A 14,695-nucleotide genomic window follows, 5' to 3' on the forward strand; every position below is an offset into this window, starting at 1 on the left:
AATTATAAAATTTTATTTTTTATTATATATTAATTGCTCGAAAAAATTTAAAAAATAATTTTAAAAAACTTGAATTATGAAAATTAAATTGTCAGAATATATTTGTACATAATGTACAATAATAGAAGAAAAAGTATTATAAATTTAATATATTATTTAAAACATTGTGCAAAGAAGTTAAAAACTATTTTCACAAAGATGTGCAAGCTACAGCCCTGTGTTTCCTCGCGCTCATTCGTTCGTTCTTTTTAGTCGCGGATGATTCGTCGCTGTATACATATATATACATACACGATGTGTAAACGCACACATATAAATAATTCCGAGTACGATTCGCGATGTAAAGTGAAAACTCTGGAGGTTGACGGCAGTTGACGGATCGCGCTCGCCCGGGATGGGTGTTACCTAAATTCACCATCTTGAAGCCTTTTAATTCTTATCTCGAGTTATTTCTCGCGCGACTCGACGGACTCATTTTTAATTCTTCCCTCTTCTCTCGTTGCTCTTTACACGTCGTAATAAGAAGCGATTAAAAAATGCCTGTCTTCCATACCAAAACTATCGAGAGTATTCTCGAACCAGTGGCTCAGCAGGTAATTCAAATGATTATCAAGATTATGCGGCCCCGCATTAATTTTTATTTATTTTTAGCGAGAAAAAAATTTTCTCGCTCAAAAAATTTGTCTTCTGAATTTTCGAAAAATTTCTTTATTTATTTAACAGCGAAAACATTTTATTCTCAAGAAATATTCGAAAAATATATATTTCTTTTTGTTAAATAAACAAATTCAGTTATAAAATAAATAAGTATTGTTTTATATTTGACAATTTTATGTGTGATAAATATATCAGGGCTATTCTGTCTGCTTTATTTAAAGCTTCTGTGAAAATATTTTACTGTTCGCTTAATATGTTTGTTATAAAAAGTTGTTATTGTTATTAATGTCGATAAAAATCCACGTAACCACGTTTGGCAGAGTTTGATGCCCGGAACGCTGTTTATCGCAAGTGAAATTTACAGAGTAATCCTCTTATTTCATCAAGAAAGCTTTATATAGAACTATGACATCATACTCTGTATATAGGACAGGGCTACTAAATCCATCTTTCAGACGGTATCACACAGTTTTCTGAAATGAAATTCAATCCCTTTAGATGTGATGCATGCAGAAAGATGAGTCCTTACATTATTAGTCCAACATCTCCAAAAAAGGACATGCTGGTGTTACGCACAGCATCCCACACATTCACGCATACTAACACATGATATTAATGAACCAGTTGTTTCATCTCATATTTCAATATATACTTTTGTATGCTTCATTCGAATATGCATATATTTTTGCCATTTTAAAAAAATACATATTAAAAAAGTATATGCGTTACTTTTATCTAATTATAATTTAATATACAGGATCCACACCTGATAATATGTATACAAATTTATAAAAAAACTGCAAATTTTGCATCTGAAAATAATTTTATATTATTATTGCAATAACTAAATTAATAAAATAAAAATTATAAAATTTTATTTTTATTGTATATTAATTGTTGAAAAAATTCTAAAAATAATTAAAGAAAGACTTGAATTATGAAAATTGAATTGTCAAATATATTTGTACATGATATATAATTATAGAAAGTATTATAAATTTGATATATTAATTAAAACATTGTACAAGAAGTTAAAAACTATTTTTGACTATACAAGTCAAACAATTTTTACTTTTGGAAAGTTAAATATATTTGATATATATGTTATATATATTAATATAAATTAAAATTATAGAAATTCTCTTTACTTTTTTGCATCTTTGAACTATTTGAACCAAAATATTTATCAACAATTTTATTAATAATTATTTATCTCTTACAGGTCTCAAGACTTGTCATTTTACATGAAGAAGCTGAAGATGGAAATGCAATGCCAGATTTGGGGCGGCCTGTACAGGCCGTCAGTATGGCTGTGACCAATCTTGTTAAAGTGAGTTTATATTATACATAAAACCAAAACTTAGATATTAAAAATATTATTCAACCTTTTATTTTTTTAATCAGTATTATTTTATATTTAATTTTTTATTACTATATATTTCTACAGGTTGGAAAGGAAACAATAAATTCATCTGATGATGCATTGCTCAAACAAGATATGCCTGCGGCCCTTCAACGTGTAGAAGGTGCTTCTCGTCTTTTGGAGGAAGCATCAGCCATGCTGAAGCAGGATCCATATTCAGGTCCTGCTAGGTACGATTTATGAAACTCATATGAAATTACTAATTGAATTTGATGTATTTAACAAACTTATGGTGTATTTTTCATTTTAGGAAAAAACTTATAGAGGGATCACGTGGTATTTTGCAAGGCACCAGTTCCTTGCTCCTTTGTTTCGACGAGAGTGAAGTACGAAAGATTATACGGGAATGCAAACGTGTATTAGATTATCTGGCTGTTACCGAAGTTATCGAAACAATGGAGGATTTGGTACATTTTCTTAAGAATTTAAGTCCATGCCTTAGCAAGGTATCAAGAGAAGTGAGCGCTCGTGAGAAGGAGCTGACGCATCAAGTTCACAGAGAGATATTAGTGCGCTGCCTAGACCAAGTAAATATAATGTGATAAATGTTAATATCATTTTTAACATGTTACACGACTATATTTAATAATAAATTGTTGACTTGTAGGTCAAAACACTTGCTCCTATTCTGATCTGCTCCATGAAGATTTTCATCCATATTATTTCACAAGGTGGAAAAGGTGCGGATGAAGCGGCAGAAAATCGCAACTACTTATCTGGTAGAATGTCCGATGAATTGAATGAAATTATTCGAGTGTTGCAATTAACTACATACGATGAAGAGGAATGGGAAGCAGATCAGTTGACTGTTAGTTGTTTTTCATCTTGATGTTTGATTATAGCTTACTGAAACAATAAAATATAACATAATTTTATTATTATTAGGTGCTGAAAAAGGCTCAGAGTGCTATAGAATCCAGAATACGAGCAGCTTACGATTGGCTGGACGATGGATTAGCTCTAAGAGGTGGCGTAGGAGAAAAGAGCCTTCGTCAAATAATAGAACAAGCGTCGCGTCTAGCAGAACGTTATCTACCTCCATCCCAAGCGGAACCTATGTCTAAATTAGCTTCTCAGATTGTTACTATGACTGATGCTCTTTGTGAACTGCGTCAAAATGAAAAAGGTTCCTTTCCAGCTTTACAAGATTTACATGTTGCAATTGTGTATTATAAAAATATTATATGCATCAGTATATCTTCAAGACTCAATGTAATTAATCATCTGTATTTATAAAGGTACTACACCTCAAGCGGAAGCCTTAGCACGCGGTATTAAAGAGAAATTGAACGAGCTCCGCGGCTCGGTAGCGTCCGCTTTGGTGGCAGCAGATAAATCGGGAACTGCACAGACGGCACACACAGTGGCAGGTCGATTAGAACAAGCGAACAAGTGGCTTCTGAATCCACAGCACGATGACAAGGGACTCGGTAAAAGGGCTATAGCTTTAATAATACACGAAGGCAAAAAGGTACGATGTAATTAATTCTTATAACTTTTCTTTTTTCATTATTTTTGAACATTTATCATATATATCTGAAATATATACATCTAGTAGCGCGTTATTGTAGTCGATTTCTTTTATATTTCAAATCAGTCACATTTTCACTCTATAATGCTTAATATCTTCAATGCTGCGCATAGAAAGAATGAGCAACCTATAGCAAATGTGAGTGTGGAAATACTTCCGTTATGTTCTCACACAATGTAATGTGTTATTAATACTATAGGCAGATGAGCTATGCAAAGCGTTCTGAGTACCGCGTATTTTTGTCCAATGATTTTGATAACAAGCCTTTAATTGTTTCTTATTTTATATTATTTAACCATCCACGTGAAAGATATTTATTAAGACAAGCAGAATTTTTAAATACTCGTTATGCATTAAAATTAAAATGTCACAAATGTAAGTTTAAATAGAATTTTATTTTAACATTTTATTTAAAGCTCTTGCTATTAATTCTGTTTATACGAATTTAAATTATCGAGAGAAAATTCGCGATGCCTCTGACGCTCTGTATATCAATTATTTTTCTAAGAGGCTTAACAATTTTTACCATCATCGACAATCTTATGTTCGAAAAAAATAGGTGGCCGAGGGTCTGCCAGGTATACATAAAGCGGAGATTTTGCAATTGTGCGACGAGGTGGACAACTTGTCGCATCAGCTCGCCGATCTCTGCGCTCACGGTCAGGGCAATACTCCACGCGCTCAGGAAATCGCCCGACAGCTGTCCCATAAGCTCTACGAATTGAAGAACAGGATACAACAGGCCGTCGTGTCTCGCGTCGTCGAGGACTTCATTGACATCACAACACCCCTGAAACAATTCACGGACGCCGTTTTAGCACCTACAGGCACACCAGGACGCGATCAAAACTTCAACGATAAGACTTGTACGCTGCAGACGTTCTCGAATAGAGCGGCCAAAACGGCAAGGATGGTCGCGGCTGGCGGTATATATTTTTTTATATCGTAAAAAATTCAATTCGATTCTTTTAATTCTTTAAAAATAATAAATAATAATAATCTTTTAATAAATAATTACATAATAAATTAATAAATAATTAATTTTTTAATAAATTAGTATTTTCTGAGACGTTTACAATAAATTATTTTTTATTTTTATTTTTATCAGGGAATTCTCAGGAAAATTTGTTTACAAAATTTGAGTAAACTGAATAAAGAATTGAGAATAGTTCGCTTTTTTTTAAGAAATAATTTTTATCTTTTTTTTCATATTTTTCCTTTTTTGAAAGATTACAAATTTTGAAGAATTTAACATTTATTATTATAGGAAGCGGAGGAAATAAGAAGCTGGCCGAAGCGTTAGCTGCCAGTGCCTCGCAAGTAGAATCTCTGACGCCGCAATTGATCAACGCTGGACGAATTCGCATGACTTATCCGGATAGCAAAGCTGCGGATGAGCACTTCGAAAATTTGCGCCAGCAATATGCAGAGACGATGCAGAGAGCGCGAGCACTGTGCGACGAGGCGACTGACAGTGGCGATTTTATCAGAACTTCCGAGGAACAGATGCAGAAACATACGTTCCTTTGCGAGGAAGCCATCGCCAAAGCTCATCCGCAGAAGATGGTCGATAACACGGCGTCTATTGCGCGTCTCGCGAATCGAGTTATACTCGTAGCGAAACAGGAAAGCGATAATAGCGAAGACCCGGCTTTCATACAAAGAGTAAATCACGCCACGGATGTTCTTCAAAACAGTGAGTGCTCTATTACATATTTGTTTTTTTTAATTTCCTTAGCTTAATATAATTATTAATATATATTAATAATACACATATGAAAATAAAAACTGCAACTCTTCCTTGTAATTTGAATTTCAATGAACAATTGGTAGAAAAAAATATTCGTCTTTTACTATGCATTTGTTTGATTTAAATTTCTCACAAGAGACGTAGAATTATAGAAAATATAGAAAAATTTATAAAAATTTGCAAATATAAAATTTAAAAAATATATTTTTCAAAATTTTTATTAATCTATTATTAAATAATTTTATTATATTTAATAGGTGTTGCTCCAATGGTTCAGGATGCTAAATTAGTGGCAATGAACATCAATGACAGCGGTGCAGTATCACGTTGGAGAGAAAGTAATCGCGCAGTATGTATCTTATTCTAGTATATTTCATAAAAATTATAATATAATATAATAAGTATTTTTAATGCTATGTTCTCTTAGCTGTTAGCCACCGTCGGGCAAGTTCGTAAAGCCATTGTAATTCAACCGGATTTGGTACCGCCTCTGGAAATGTCACAGTTACACATTAATGATGGTGAGTTTTTAATATGAAATATTTCTAGAAATTAGGAATAATCATTAAAGATATGGTTTCTATTAGTCAAAACGGAAACATTCATGATTATTTTGTGATTAACCAATTTAAAAATTTTCTTATGAGGAAATAGCTAATTTATGATACTTTTTTAAGTATTCTTTTTTATTATACTTCTTTATTTTACTTATTTTTAGTAATTTGTTATATAATTCTATAATTTATGTAGGTTTTAGAGAAAAATCGATTAGAATATATTTTTTATATCATTTCACTAATAAAAACTTTGTGTTTTTGCATATACCTAAAAACTATTATTTAAATATGTAGATATTAAAATAATAGTTGTATAAATATGAAATAGAATGTTTGCATTATAAAGTACACATTTTATTATACTGGCTATCAAAGTCATCTAATTTTTATTTGTCACATTAGATATAATAAATCATTATTTGTTTTCTTATAATACCATTTCTATAAAGAATAGGTTTTATATTTTTTTTTATAGATTTTTCTACATATTTACAAATTTTATAAATGATATTTTACAAATTTTTCTAAAGTTAAAAGCATTTTGATAAGATTATAAATAAAACTAAAGACATTATATAAAACATTGCATTAGGAAATCAAAGATACGCAATATCAATTTATAAATAATATATTAACAAAAAAAGTGTATCTATAATATATCTTTTACAGATGAACAAATTCCAGTCAAATATAATTACTCCAAACCTAAAGGTATCTTTTTCAGCATGAAATGATTTATGCATGATTGTTTGTTATATCATTTTACAGATAAATTATATAAAAATAATTTAATGAGAAGACTGAATTAATATAATTTAACGAGAAGTCTATGGTATTATAAAAACAAATATATAACATAAAGTTATATATATATATATAAACATATACATATGTATATATATCATATAATCTGTTTTTTATGCTTGCTCTCTTTTATTTATGACATTTTTTCAATTAAACTCGTTATTTATGAAGAGAAGCTATAACATGCTATATTATAATCGATAAAATCCATTATATTAATATTTTCTCGTGTTCATTTTTATCATATGTAAAATGCAGATTAGAGTGATGACAAGAAAAAGACTGTTAGATTTATTGCAATGCCAGACTATAAGATTAATTATATTTGCTCCAATTAGTAGAGAATCCCGATCTTTTATATCAAGAACTGGCTTCTGACAACGAGTTAGAAAAATCAATTCACGACGGAGGTAATCTATAAAAATTCTGTGGCCCCATAAATTATTGTTTTTTTTTCATGTTTTTTAATGTTTCCTGTTATAAAGCATGCAGTGGCTGAAGATAAAGCTCGTACTGTATATTAAGTAAAACGTTACGAATATGATTATAATGCAATATATGTCCAAGTCTAGAAAAAAGAATATTATTCGCAATATAATACATACATGATCAATAATCACAAGTTTTATTATATATTTGTATAAAAGAAATATTTTTCATATAAATTTCTATCTTATATGTGTATTGGATGAATTAAGCTGCATTTTGCTCAATCATGCGATTTTTTGCAATAATATTAGTGATTCATAGTCATCATTATTATGTTACAGATAATATTAACAATTTTGGGCATTAAATACATTAATTTTTAACTTATTATATCTTTATATAATTGATATTTATTATAATAATAGAATATAGAAAAACTAATATAATATTACTTATTGATATAAAGTATTGATTACTGATAAAAAATGGTTGATTTTTATATCCAAGTAGAGCATGATGTTAATATAACATTTAATTACATGCATGTAGAAGCATTTTCCATAACATGTCCAATTTATCTCATTTTAATGTGATATGCATTTCTGTTTTTAATGCTACATGGATCACCAGGTTATTACAATTATAATATTGATGATGGTAATTATCCAAACGTTTTTCTACTCTTATGATATTTCATTCATCAATATTTTTGTTTACTAATATACAGAGCATCTGTATATTAATAAAAAAATCGTTAGTGAAATAATCGTTTGGCTGTACCTTTAATAAATAATATTATTAATTATTGTGAAAATTGTAAATTACATTTACAATAGTTGGCTTATATTTATTTTACACATTATTTGTGATTGTTTTCAGCGAAGATTAATTACATATTTTGAGATAATGCATAACAGTGTGATACATTTTAACAGATCCTTTTCTGTTATGAGTGTTTGTAACAGATTGGTTTAGATTTTTATGTACGACGAAAAAGAGGAAATATTGTATAAAATTTTATTGAGATAACATTTATTTATTTCTTGTGTACAGAAGTGGCACCTCCCCGCCCACCTTTGCCAGGAGTCGATGTTGCACCTCCGAGGCCTCCACCTCCCGAGACGGACGACGAGGAAGAAATGTTCATGCACGCTCCCCAACCCAATCAACCGATAATGGTAAAAGAAAAATGTTCTGCGCTTGATCCGTATCTATATACATACAACAAGTCGTAAAACTAATCGAACACGAGTTATATTTATACTTGTTGTATAGATGGCTGCTCATGGTTTACATCAAGAAGTACGACAATGGTCGAGCAAGGATAACGAGATTATCGCAGCGGCGAAGAAGATGGCTATATTAATGGGCAGATTATCCGGTCTGGTAAGAGGCGAGGGTGGCAATAAACGAGACCTCATCGCCTGCGCCAAAGCGATTGCGGAAGCTTCCCAGGAAGTGACTCGTCTCGCGAAAGAACTAGCCAGGGAGTGCACTGACAAACGTATTCGCACGGTACGTGTAAATACTGTTGAACTCTACAGAGAGAATTTTCTCTTTTTATCTTGAAATTCATGGTAATCGTGGAACAATATTGGTATTGGAAGAATTTTATAAGAATTTATCTGATTAATATTCGCCACAAAAAGAAATTGTAAGCTTTATATAAAACATGTTTCATTAATTTTTAAATATATTAAAAACTTATGACTCTTAATAGAATAGATACCAAAAAAGTAATAAACATATAACATATTTTATATAAATTTTATAATGTAGCATAATATAAAATATTTTCAATCTTTAATTGTTCATAATCATTTTAATATGCAGTATGGTAATTTTCTTATTATCAAACATGATAAAATTTGTAGTGAATTTTGCGATAAAATATAACACAAATTTCTCTCTATGTATCTATTATCTATAATTTTTATTTATTATAAAATTTGTTATATAAAAATCTAATCTTGTACTTGCTTAATGGTTTCTTTCTTCAGAATCTTCTTCAAGTTTGCGAGCGTATACCCACTATCGGAACACAACTGAAGATCCTGTCTACGGTAAAAGCCACTATGCTCGGGGCACAAGGTACAGTATCCTGTATCTCATTTTACATATATATTTACATATCCGAGTATATTTTAGAGAAAAAGATCGCGACTCTGCCAAGCTAATTTATTAAGAAATATCTATTGATGATTATTTCTCTCTTTGGGATCATATAATCTTCCGAGAAAACATTGCTTAACAGAAAAAACATGTGTGAGAACTAATGTATTAATAAAGAAAAATTAAATCCTTTGTATATAGAGACACTCCCGACCTGGGAAGAGCTGATGCTTTATGGTAAAAGAAGTTACAAAGTTGTGCTTAATGTTATCGTCTATTTATCTCTCTTTCTCTTTTGGTGGCGTTTATTTCGTTCTTTTAAAAATTTGATATCGATTGATTTTCACACAGCATCGAAATGCATGCAGCTCCTATACTTTTTCCTTGAAGAGGAATGTGAAAAAGTGATAAACACTGTTATCCAATGTTGATATATACGTATATATTTGAAACAGAAACTCCGGCAAATTTATATTTACGTAGCAATACATTAACTTAGCAATTTTTATGAATAGGCTAATGATTTTGATATTTTATTTGAACTTTGAATGGTATATGCCGCGTTGGTATACGTCTGCTCATCGTGGTGTAGATGAATTGATTGGCTGCAGTAAGTGGATTATAAAATTTTATAGCAAATTTTTAGATAGCAAATTATTCAATATAGTACTATCCATATTTTCTACATATTAAATATCAATATATTATGTATTTCGATCTATAATACACATTTCATTATTATCAATTCCTACAATTGCAATTCACGATTTATCATTTGTACATATTGTGGTAAGCAGACATTCGAAATCAAATGATTCATGCTACTTTCATGGAAGTTTCCTCCGAGCAATCATTAGTCTTTGCTCCGAAATACATGTGTTTTTATTTTTATTCATGCATGTATTTTTTTTTTAATTTAATTAATTACTTTTTTTACATAATTACTAGCGCTCGCATATATTTGCTAGCTAAAGCAATACATAATTTGTATAAAGCATTCATACATAAAACTCATCTATAAAAGTTTCGAGCCATAGTAATTATGAAGAATTTTCTTTCAATGTAATTTTTATATGCACAGTAAATACATTCTAGATACTTAATATGCATCTAGTTTCCTGATTAAGCAGTAATTAATCGTACAGTGCATGTAAATTACACACATTACACATTTTACAGTAAATAGTAAAGCTTCTTTCATCCTAGCACTTAATAAAATATTCGTTAGAAAAAATAATGCATTTCTAACATAGAAAACATCAAGTAGCTTCGAGTAAAAATATAATTATATATTATCCACCTATTTTCAAGATTGCTATTTAGTACATTAGATATCTATGAATTACAATTACAAATATAATTTTACAAATCTAATAACAGATATAGTGACAATTATTATATTAATTAGCTGTAGAAAAATAACAATTGTAGAAAAATTTATAGAAAAAATCTGTATGTCTTAACAAATATATATTGATGTATCGGAAAATTATTTTTTCATCAAAATCTAATAGTTATTTTTGTAATATGTATACGCAGGTACGGAAGAAGATCAGGAAGCGACGGACATGCTTGTTGGAAACGCTCAGAATCTTATGCAAAGCGTGAAGGAAACTGTGCGTGCAGCAGAATGCGCTAGCATAAAGATTCGCACCGCTTCTGGTATGAAACTACGCTGGGTGCGTCGTCAGCCATGGTACCAATATTAAACTATGATGGATGAAGATGAAGAATCAAGGTACGAGAAGTAGGTGCAAGATTTTGCTTCGTGTTCATGTATACATTATTAGTAGAAATTTTCCTATAATTTTAATATATTAAAAATATTAACTATATATATATATATATATATATTATAATTTTTGCAAGAGAGAGTACTAATTATTATTATGCTTCATGTTTTAAAGTTGATTCATCGATTTTTTATTTTGTTTTATATTGTAATCTATTTTTTTGCTTACTTAATAGATTTTTTATCAAGATGTTTTTATAGAGGAAAGCAATATGAATGATCACGTGTTTTATAACGCACAACTTCTTTTTAAGTAGATAAGCAGCAATAACTAATATTTATCTTATCATTGTTTATGAATTTTATAGCATTCAATTAATTTACTTTATAATGTTTAATGAAATAATTCAGCATAATAAAGTTTTTAACTTTCTAATTATAAGCATCATGCAGCATAGAGTGAAAACTAATCTTTGATCTCGTAGTTCATTATTTTAAATGAAAAAGATTATTTATGCTTTACATATATATTAAAAACAATACGATAATTGGATGAAAAGTTCTAGGCATTATACAAAGATGGAGATAAAATTTGGAAATAAAAATAATTTTGAACCAAAAAGTGTTTTCCTTGTTAGGCCGAGAACTTTTCATTTGACCGTATTATCATAACAATAGTAATTATACATATGACCATAGTAATGTATAATCATAATAGAAAAGCGCACTTCTATATACAATTTGTATTAATCGCTTAATCCGAATTTAAATATTGTTTAAGCAAGACTTCGAATATATATACAAATCACATTCGTAACAATTTTTTTGAAATATTAAATAAGGTAAACTGAGAAAAATGTCAGGTATATCCATAAGTAAAACATTCTTACTTCTCTTTATTGAATAAAATATTATCGTGCGTGTGCGTTTACACACATACACACGATTAAAAAGTTATATTTTTACAAAATAAGTAATAAATATAATCACACTTATAAAATTATACTAGTACATTAAATAGCACTCTGTGTACACAGTAAAGTTATCTAAGTTTATATAATCTGAATTATCTTTAATATTTTTAATATGTTAGTATATAAATATACTCACAACAATAATATTTATTAAAATAATATTTAAAAAATGTATTATTTGTAACATTCTTTAAATTGTTTTAAAAAATATGACATTGATAGCATCAATTATATAAATATGTATTTTTTGGTGAATGTACCATTCATCAATGCTGTACACTGTTCTTTTAAAAGAACAGTGATGTCAATCAGATATTTATAAATTATCAAGTATTTCAGATAGAATAAACTTAGACGCTTGATGCTGGAAATCGTATTTAATACAATGAAAAATCTATTTTTTATATAAATTGTATGCAGCAATTATAATACCAACTTTTTCAATATTTTTAGCTTTGTACTCTCATATCTTTTTTTTTGTAAGGTGCTAATATGTGCAATATTGACCTAAGCAATATTGCTATGTAACGGAAAGTAAATCTAATTATATATTTCAAGTGATTTTAATATATAACATAGTATAGATAAATTTTTAAAAATTGATAATACGGAATGTTACGATACATATTAATTCCCCGCAACAGATAATAAATGTATCTGAAAATACTTTTGTGTAACCACATTTATAATAAAAATAACTTTTATTATATACATATACATAATTTGTATTCTTATTTTTTATTTCACGTTTTATGTAACATTAAATATAAAAAATTTACATATATATTATATTATTATACATATTAAACTATACACTAATTACAATACTAAGATTCGACCCCTTCTCTTTTGGCAGATTGTTGTCCGGGTATTGTTGTGCCTGGAATTTTATTTTTAGGCATCTTTCCTGGTCTTAGATATGGATTGTCTATAACGTCTTGTTGGGTGGCAGTTTCGCCATTTTGTTCTATATTTTCGTTTTGCGTTTGATTACCTAAAAACAAGTTCACATCATGTTATATTAGATTTAAACTGTACATTTATTTCAAATATATTTCATTATGATGTATATCACAAAACAAGTATACCTTCCTCTTGCTCTTTGCCTTCTTGCTCTTTTTTCTTTTTCACTGGATTTGATTCAAATTGAAAATCTGAATCTGGCTCAAATATTTGATCTTGAGGTAAAAGAGCAGAGATATAACTCGGGAATTGCGGTTTACAAGATATTACTAAAAACAAAGAAAATATATGTAAATATATACTTTCTTCTCTCTCTTGTTGTACATATATATACATATAATTAAAATAAACTTATATTAATTTCATATAAGTGACAACTTGCTTACAGGGAAACATGCTGTTATCCTCTGTGAGAAATAAACTATGCGTTTCTCCAGTTTTAGCAATGAACCTTGTTAAAGCTCTTTCAATATCCCGTTTTTGTGTTGCCACCTTTTCTCTTATTGCTTCATATTCTGTTACTGGTTGTTTATGTGTCTGCAATATTTACATTATTGAATCTTTATGTATTGCAATATTTGTTTCAATAATTTGCAAGTAAATAAAAAAAGTATAAATATAATTAATTAATACTCACCGGAGTTCTGATATATGCATGTGGATCGGGAAAAGGTGGCAAATAATTTGGTATATGCGGTGGATGACCTTGCTTAACACCAGCTTGCAAGATATTCAATTGTTTTGATTGTGTCTGTTGTTGAAGAGCTGGTAAAACCGTTCTGTTTTGTCTTCTTGCATAAGTTTCTATGTTATCTATTTTCATGCCCATATTGATTAATGCCAATATTACATCTGCTATGAGAGGCTCTGTTCTCCCGGAAAGTTCACAATAATTTCTTGCTGATGCTCCAGTTTCCACAATAACTGTAATTTGTGAGAAGAAAATAAATGATTTGCGCACACAAGATGAAGATATAAATTTATAAAAATTGAATTCAAAAAGTGAATAGAAAGTTATTACAGAAATAAAGAATCTAGATTTTTAATTAAAATCTAAAGAATTAATCTATCATATTCATTGATCTACAATGTTTTATATTTTCACAATCCATATATATAGGATGTGCAAGTAGATTCTTAAAATGCTATTTGTTTTTTAATAATTTTAGTTATTTGACTCATTTAATAATACAATGTATAAAGTATCGAATATAAGTTTATGTTTTTCAGAATATTATCACACAAAGTTTGAACATCAAATAAAAAATCTATAATGATATACCTCAGTGTCTAAAAAAATATTAATGTTTAAAAACTCATTTGCTGTTGAAACTGTGTGGAATGTAATTATTGGATATAATAATTGATAAATAAATGTTCTTTCGAAAAATTATAAAAAAATGGAGTTTTTGTACATTGTTTAATTATACTTTTTTAAAAGTGATAGGTTATAGAAGTTTAAACATTTTTAACAGCCTCTTACATGATTGCAACATTTCGGTGAGTGTTTCCAGCGCTTGTTTATCACACGTGTCATAGCTACATTCCACTAAGATGCTGCAAACCACTTGATTCAAGATTTTTCTTCGGGTATTGACAGTTTGTGCATCCATTTCGATGTTGGATAAACTTCGAATCGCCGACTCGAACAACCATATTGGATTTTGGATTGCGTTCGGAATTCTACTCGAAGTGAGGTTTGATGAATTGAGAAAAAAAGGAGCGGAGAGTTCTTTGTTCTGATTGGACGACTGAATCCTCGC

At 29.2% G+C, this 14,695-nt stretch overlaps 2 protein-coding genes across 10 annotated transcripts; one reads left to right on the top strand and one right to left on the bottom strand.

Moving 5' to 3' along the window:
• The first annotated feature begins 252 nt into the window (after nucleotides 1-252).
• Vinc (vinculin) lies at nucleotides 253-12,691 on the top strand. Of its 9 annotated transcripts, XM_029317713.2 has the most exons (20): nucleotides 253-593; nucleotides 1,880-1,987; nucleotides 2,105-2,250; nucleotides 2,331-2,607; nucleotides 2,688-2,888; nucleotides 2,966-3,206; nucleotides 3,319-3,551; nucleotides 3,729-3,749; nucleotides 4,171-4,537; nucleotides 4,879-5,307; nucleotides 5,619-5,710; nucleotides 5,789-5,882; nucleotides 6,588-6,629; nucleotides 7,061-7,132; nucleotides 7,782-7,808; nucleotides 8,205-8,329; nucleotides 8,427-8,666; nucleotides 9,152-9,242; nucleotides 9,465-9,500; nucleotides 10,803-12,691. In XM_029317713.2, the coding sequence occupies exons 1-20, from the start codon at nucleotides 537-539 to the stop codon at nucleotides 10,970-10,972; spliced, it is 3,069 nt and encodes a 1,022-aa protein (XP_029173546.1). In that variant the 5' UTR covers nucleotides 253-536; the 3' UTR covers nucleotides 10,973-12,691. The 9 variants fall into 9 exon arrangements, with proteins under 9 accessions (XP_029173546.1, XP_029173686.1, XP_029173885.1 ...); XM_029317853.2 differs by lacking the exon at nucleotides 7,782-7,808; XM_029318052.2 differs by lacking the exon at nucleotides 7,061-7,132.
• Taf8 (TBP-associated factor 8) lies at nucleotides 12,652-14,611 on the bottom strand. Its single transcript, XM_029318633.2, has 5 exons — nucleotides 14,416-14,611; nucleotides 13,570-13,856; nucleotides 13,319-13,469; nucleotides 13,058-13,201; nucleotides 12,652-12,963 (listed from the first exon to the last, which is right to left on the bottom strand). Exons 1-5 carry the CDS (start codon nucleotides 14,543-14,545, stop codon nucleotides 12,797-12,799), a joined length of 879 nt encoding a protein of 292 aa, XP_029174466.1. The 5' UTR covers nucleotides 14,546-14,611; the 3' UTR covers nucleotides 12,652-12,796.
• Nucleotides 14,612-14,695: the final 84 nt, after the last annotated feature.

The sequence above is a fragment of the Nylanderia fulva genome, unplaced genomic scaffold (genome assembly GCF_048542155.1).
Source record: "Nylanderia fulva isolate GAGA-0341 unplaced genomic scaffold, ASM4854215v1 Scaffold3, whole genome shotgun sequence".
NCBI lineage: Eukaryota > Metazoa > Arthropoda > Insecta > Hymenoptera > Formicidae > Nylanderia > Nylanderia fulva.

What these genes read in the sequence shown, in the direction of transcription:
- Vinc (XM_029317713.2), top strand. Translation starts at nt 537, where the DNA reads ATGCCTGTCTTCCATACCAAAACTATCGAGAGTATTCTCGAACCAGTG. An exon ending in TCGAACCAGTGGCTCAGCAG is followed by an intron (nt 594 to 1,879) that starts GTAATTCAAATG and finishes TATCTCTTACAG; the next exon opens with GTCTCAAGACTTGTCATTTT. An exon ending in GGAGAGAAAGTAATCGCGCA is followed by an intron (nt 5,711 to 5,788) that starts GTATGTATCTTA and finishes ATGTTCTCTTAG; the next exon opens with CTGTTAGCCACCGTCGGGCA.
- Taf8 (XM_029318633.2), bottom strand. Translation starts at nt 14,545, where the DNA reads ATGGATGCACAAACTGTCAATACCCGAAGAAAAATCTTGAATCAAGTG. An exon ending in CACCGAAATGTTGCAATCAT is followed by an intron (nt 13,857 to 14,415) that starts GTAAGAGGCTGT and finishes CACAAATTACAG; the next exon opens with TTATTGTGGAAACTGGAGCA. An exon ending in AGGCAAAGAGCAAGAGGAAG is followed by an intron (nt 12,964 to 13,057) that starts GTATACTTGTTT and finishes ACTTGTTTTTAG; the next exon opens with GTAATCAAACGCAAAACGAA.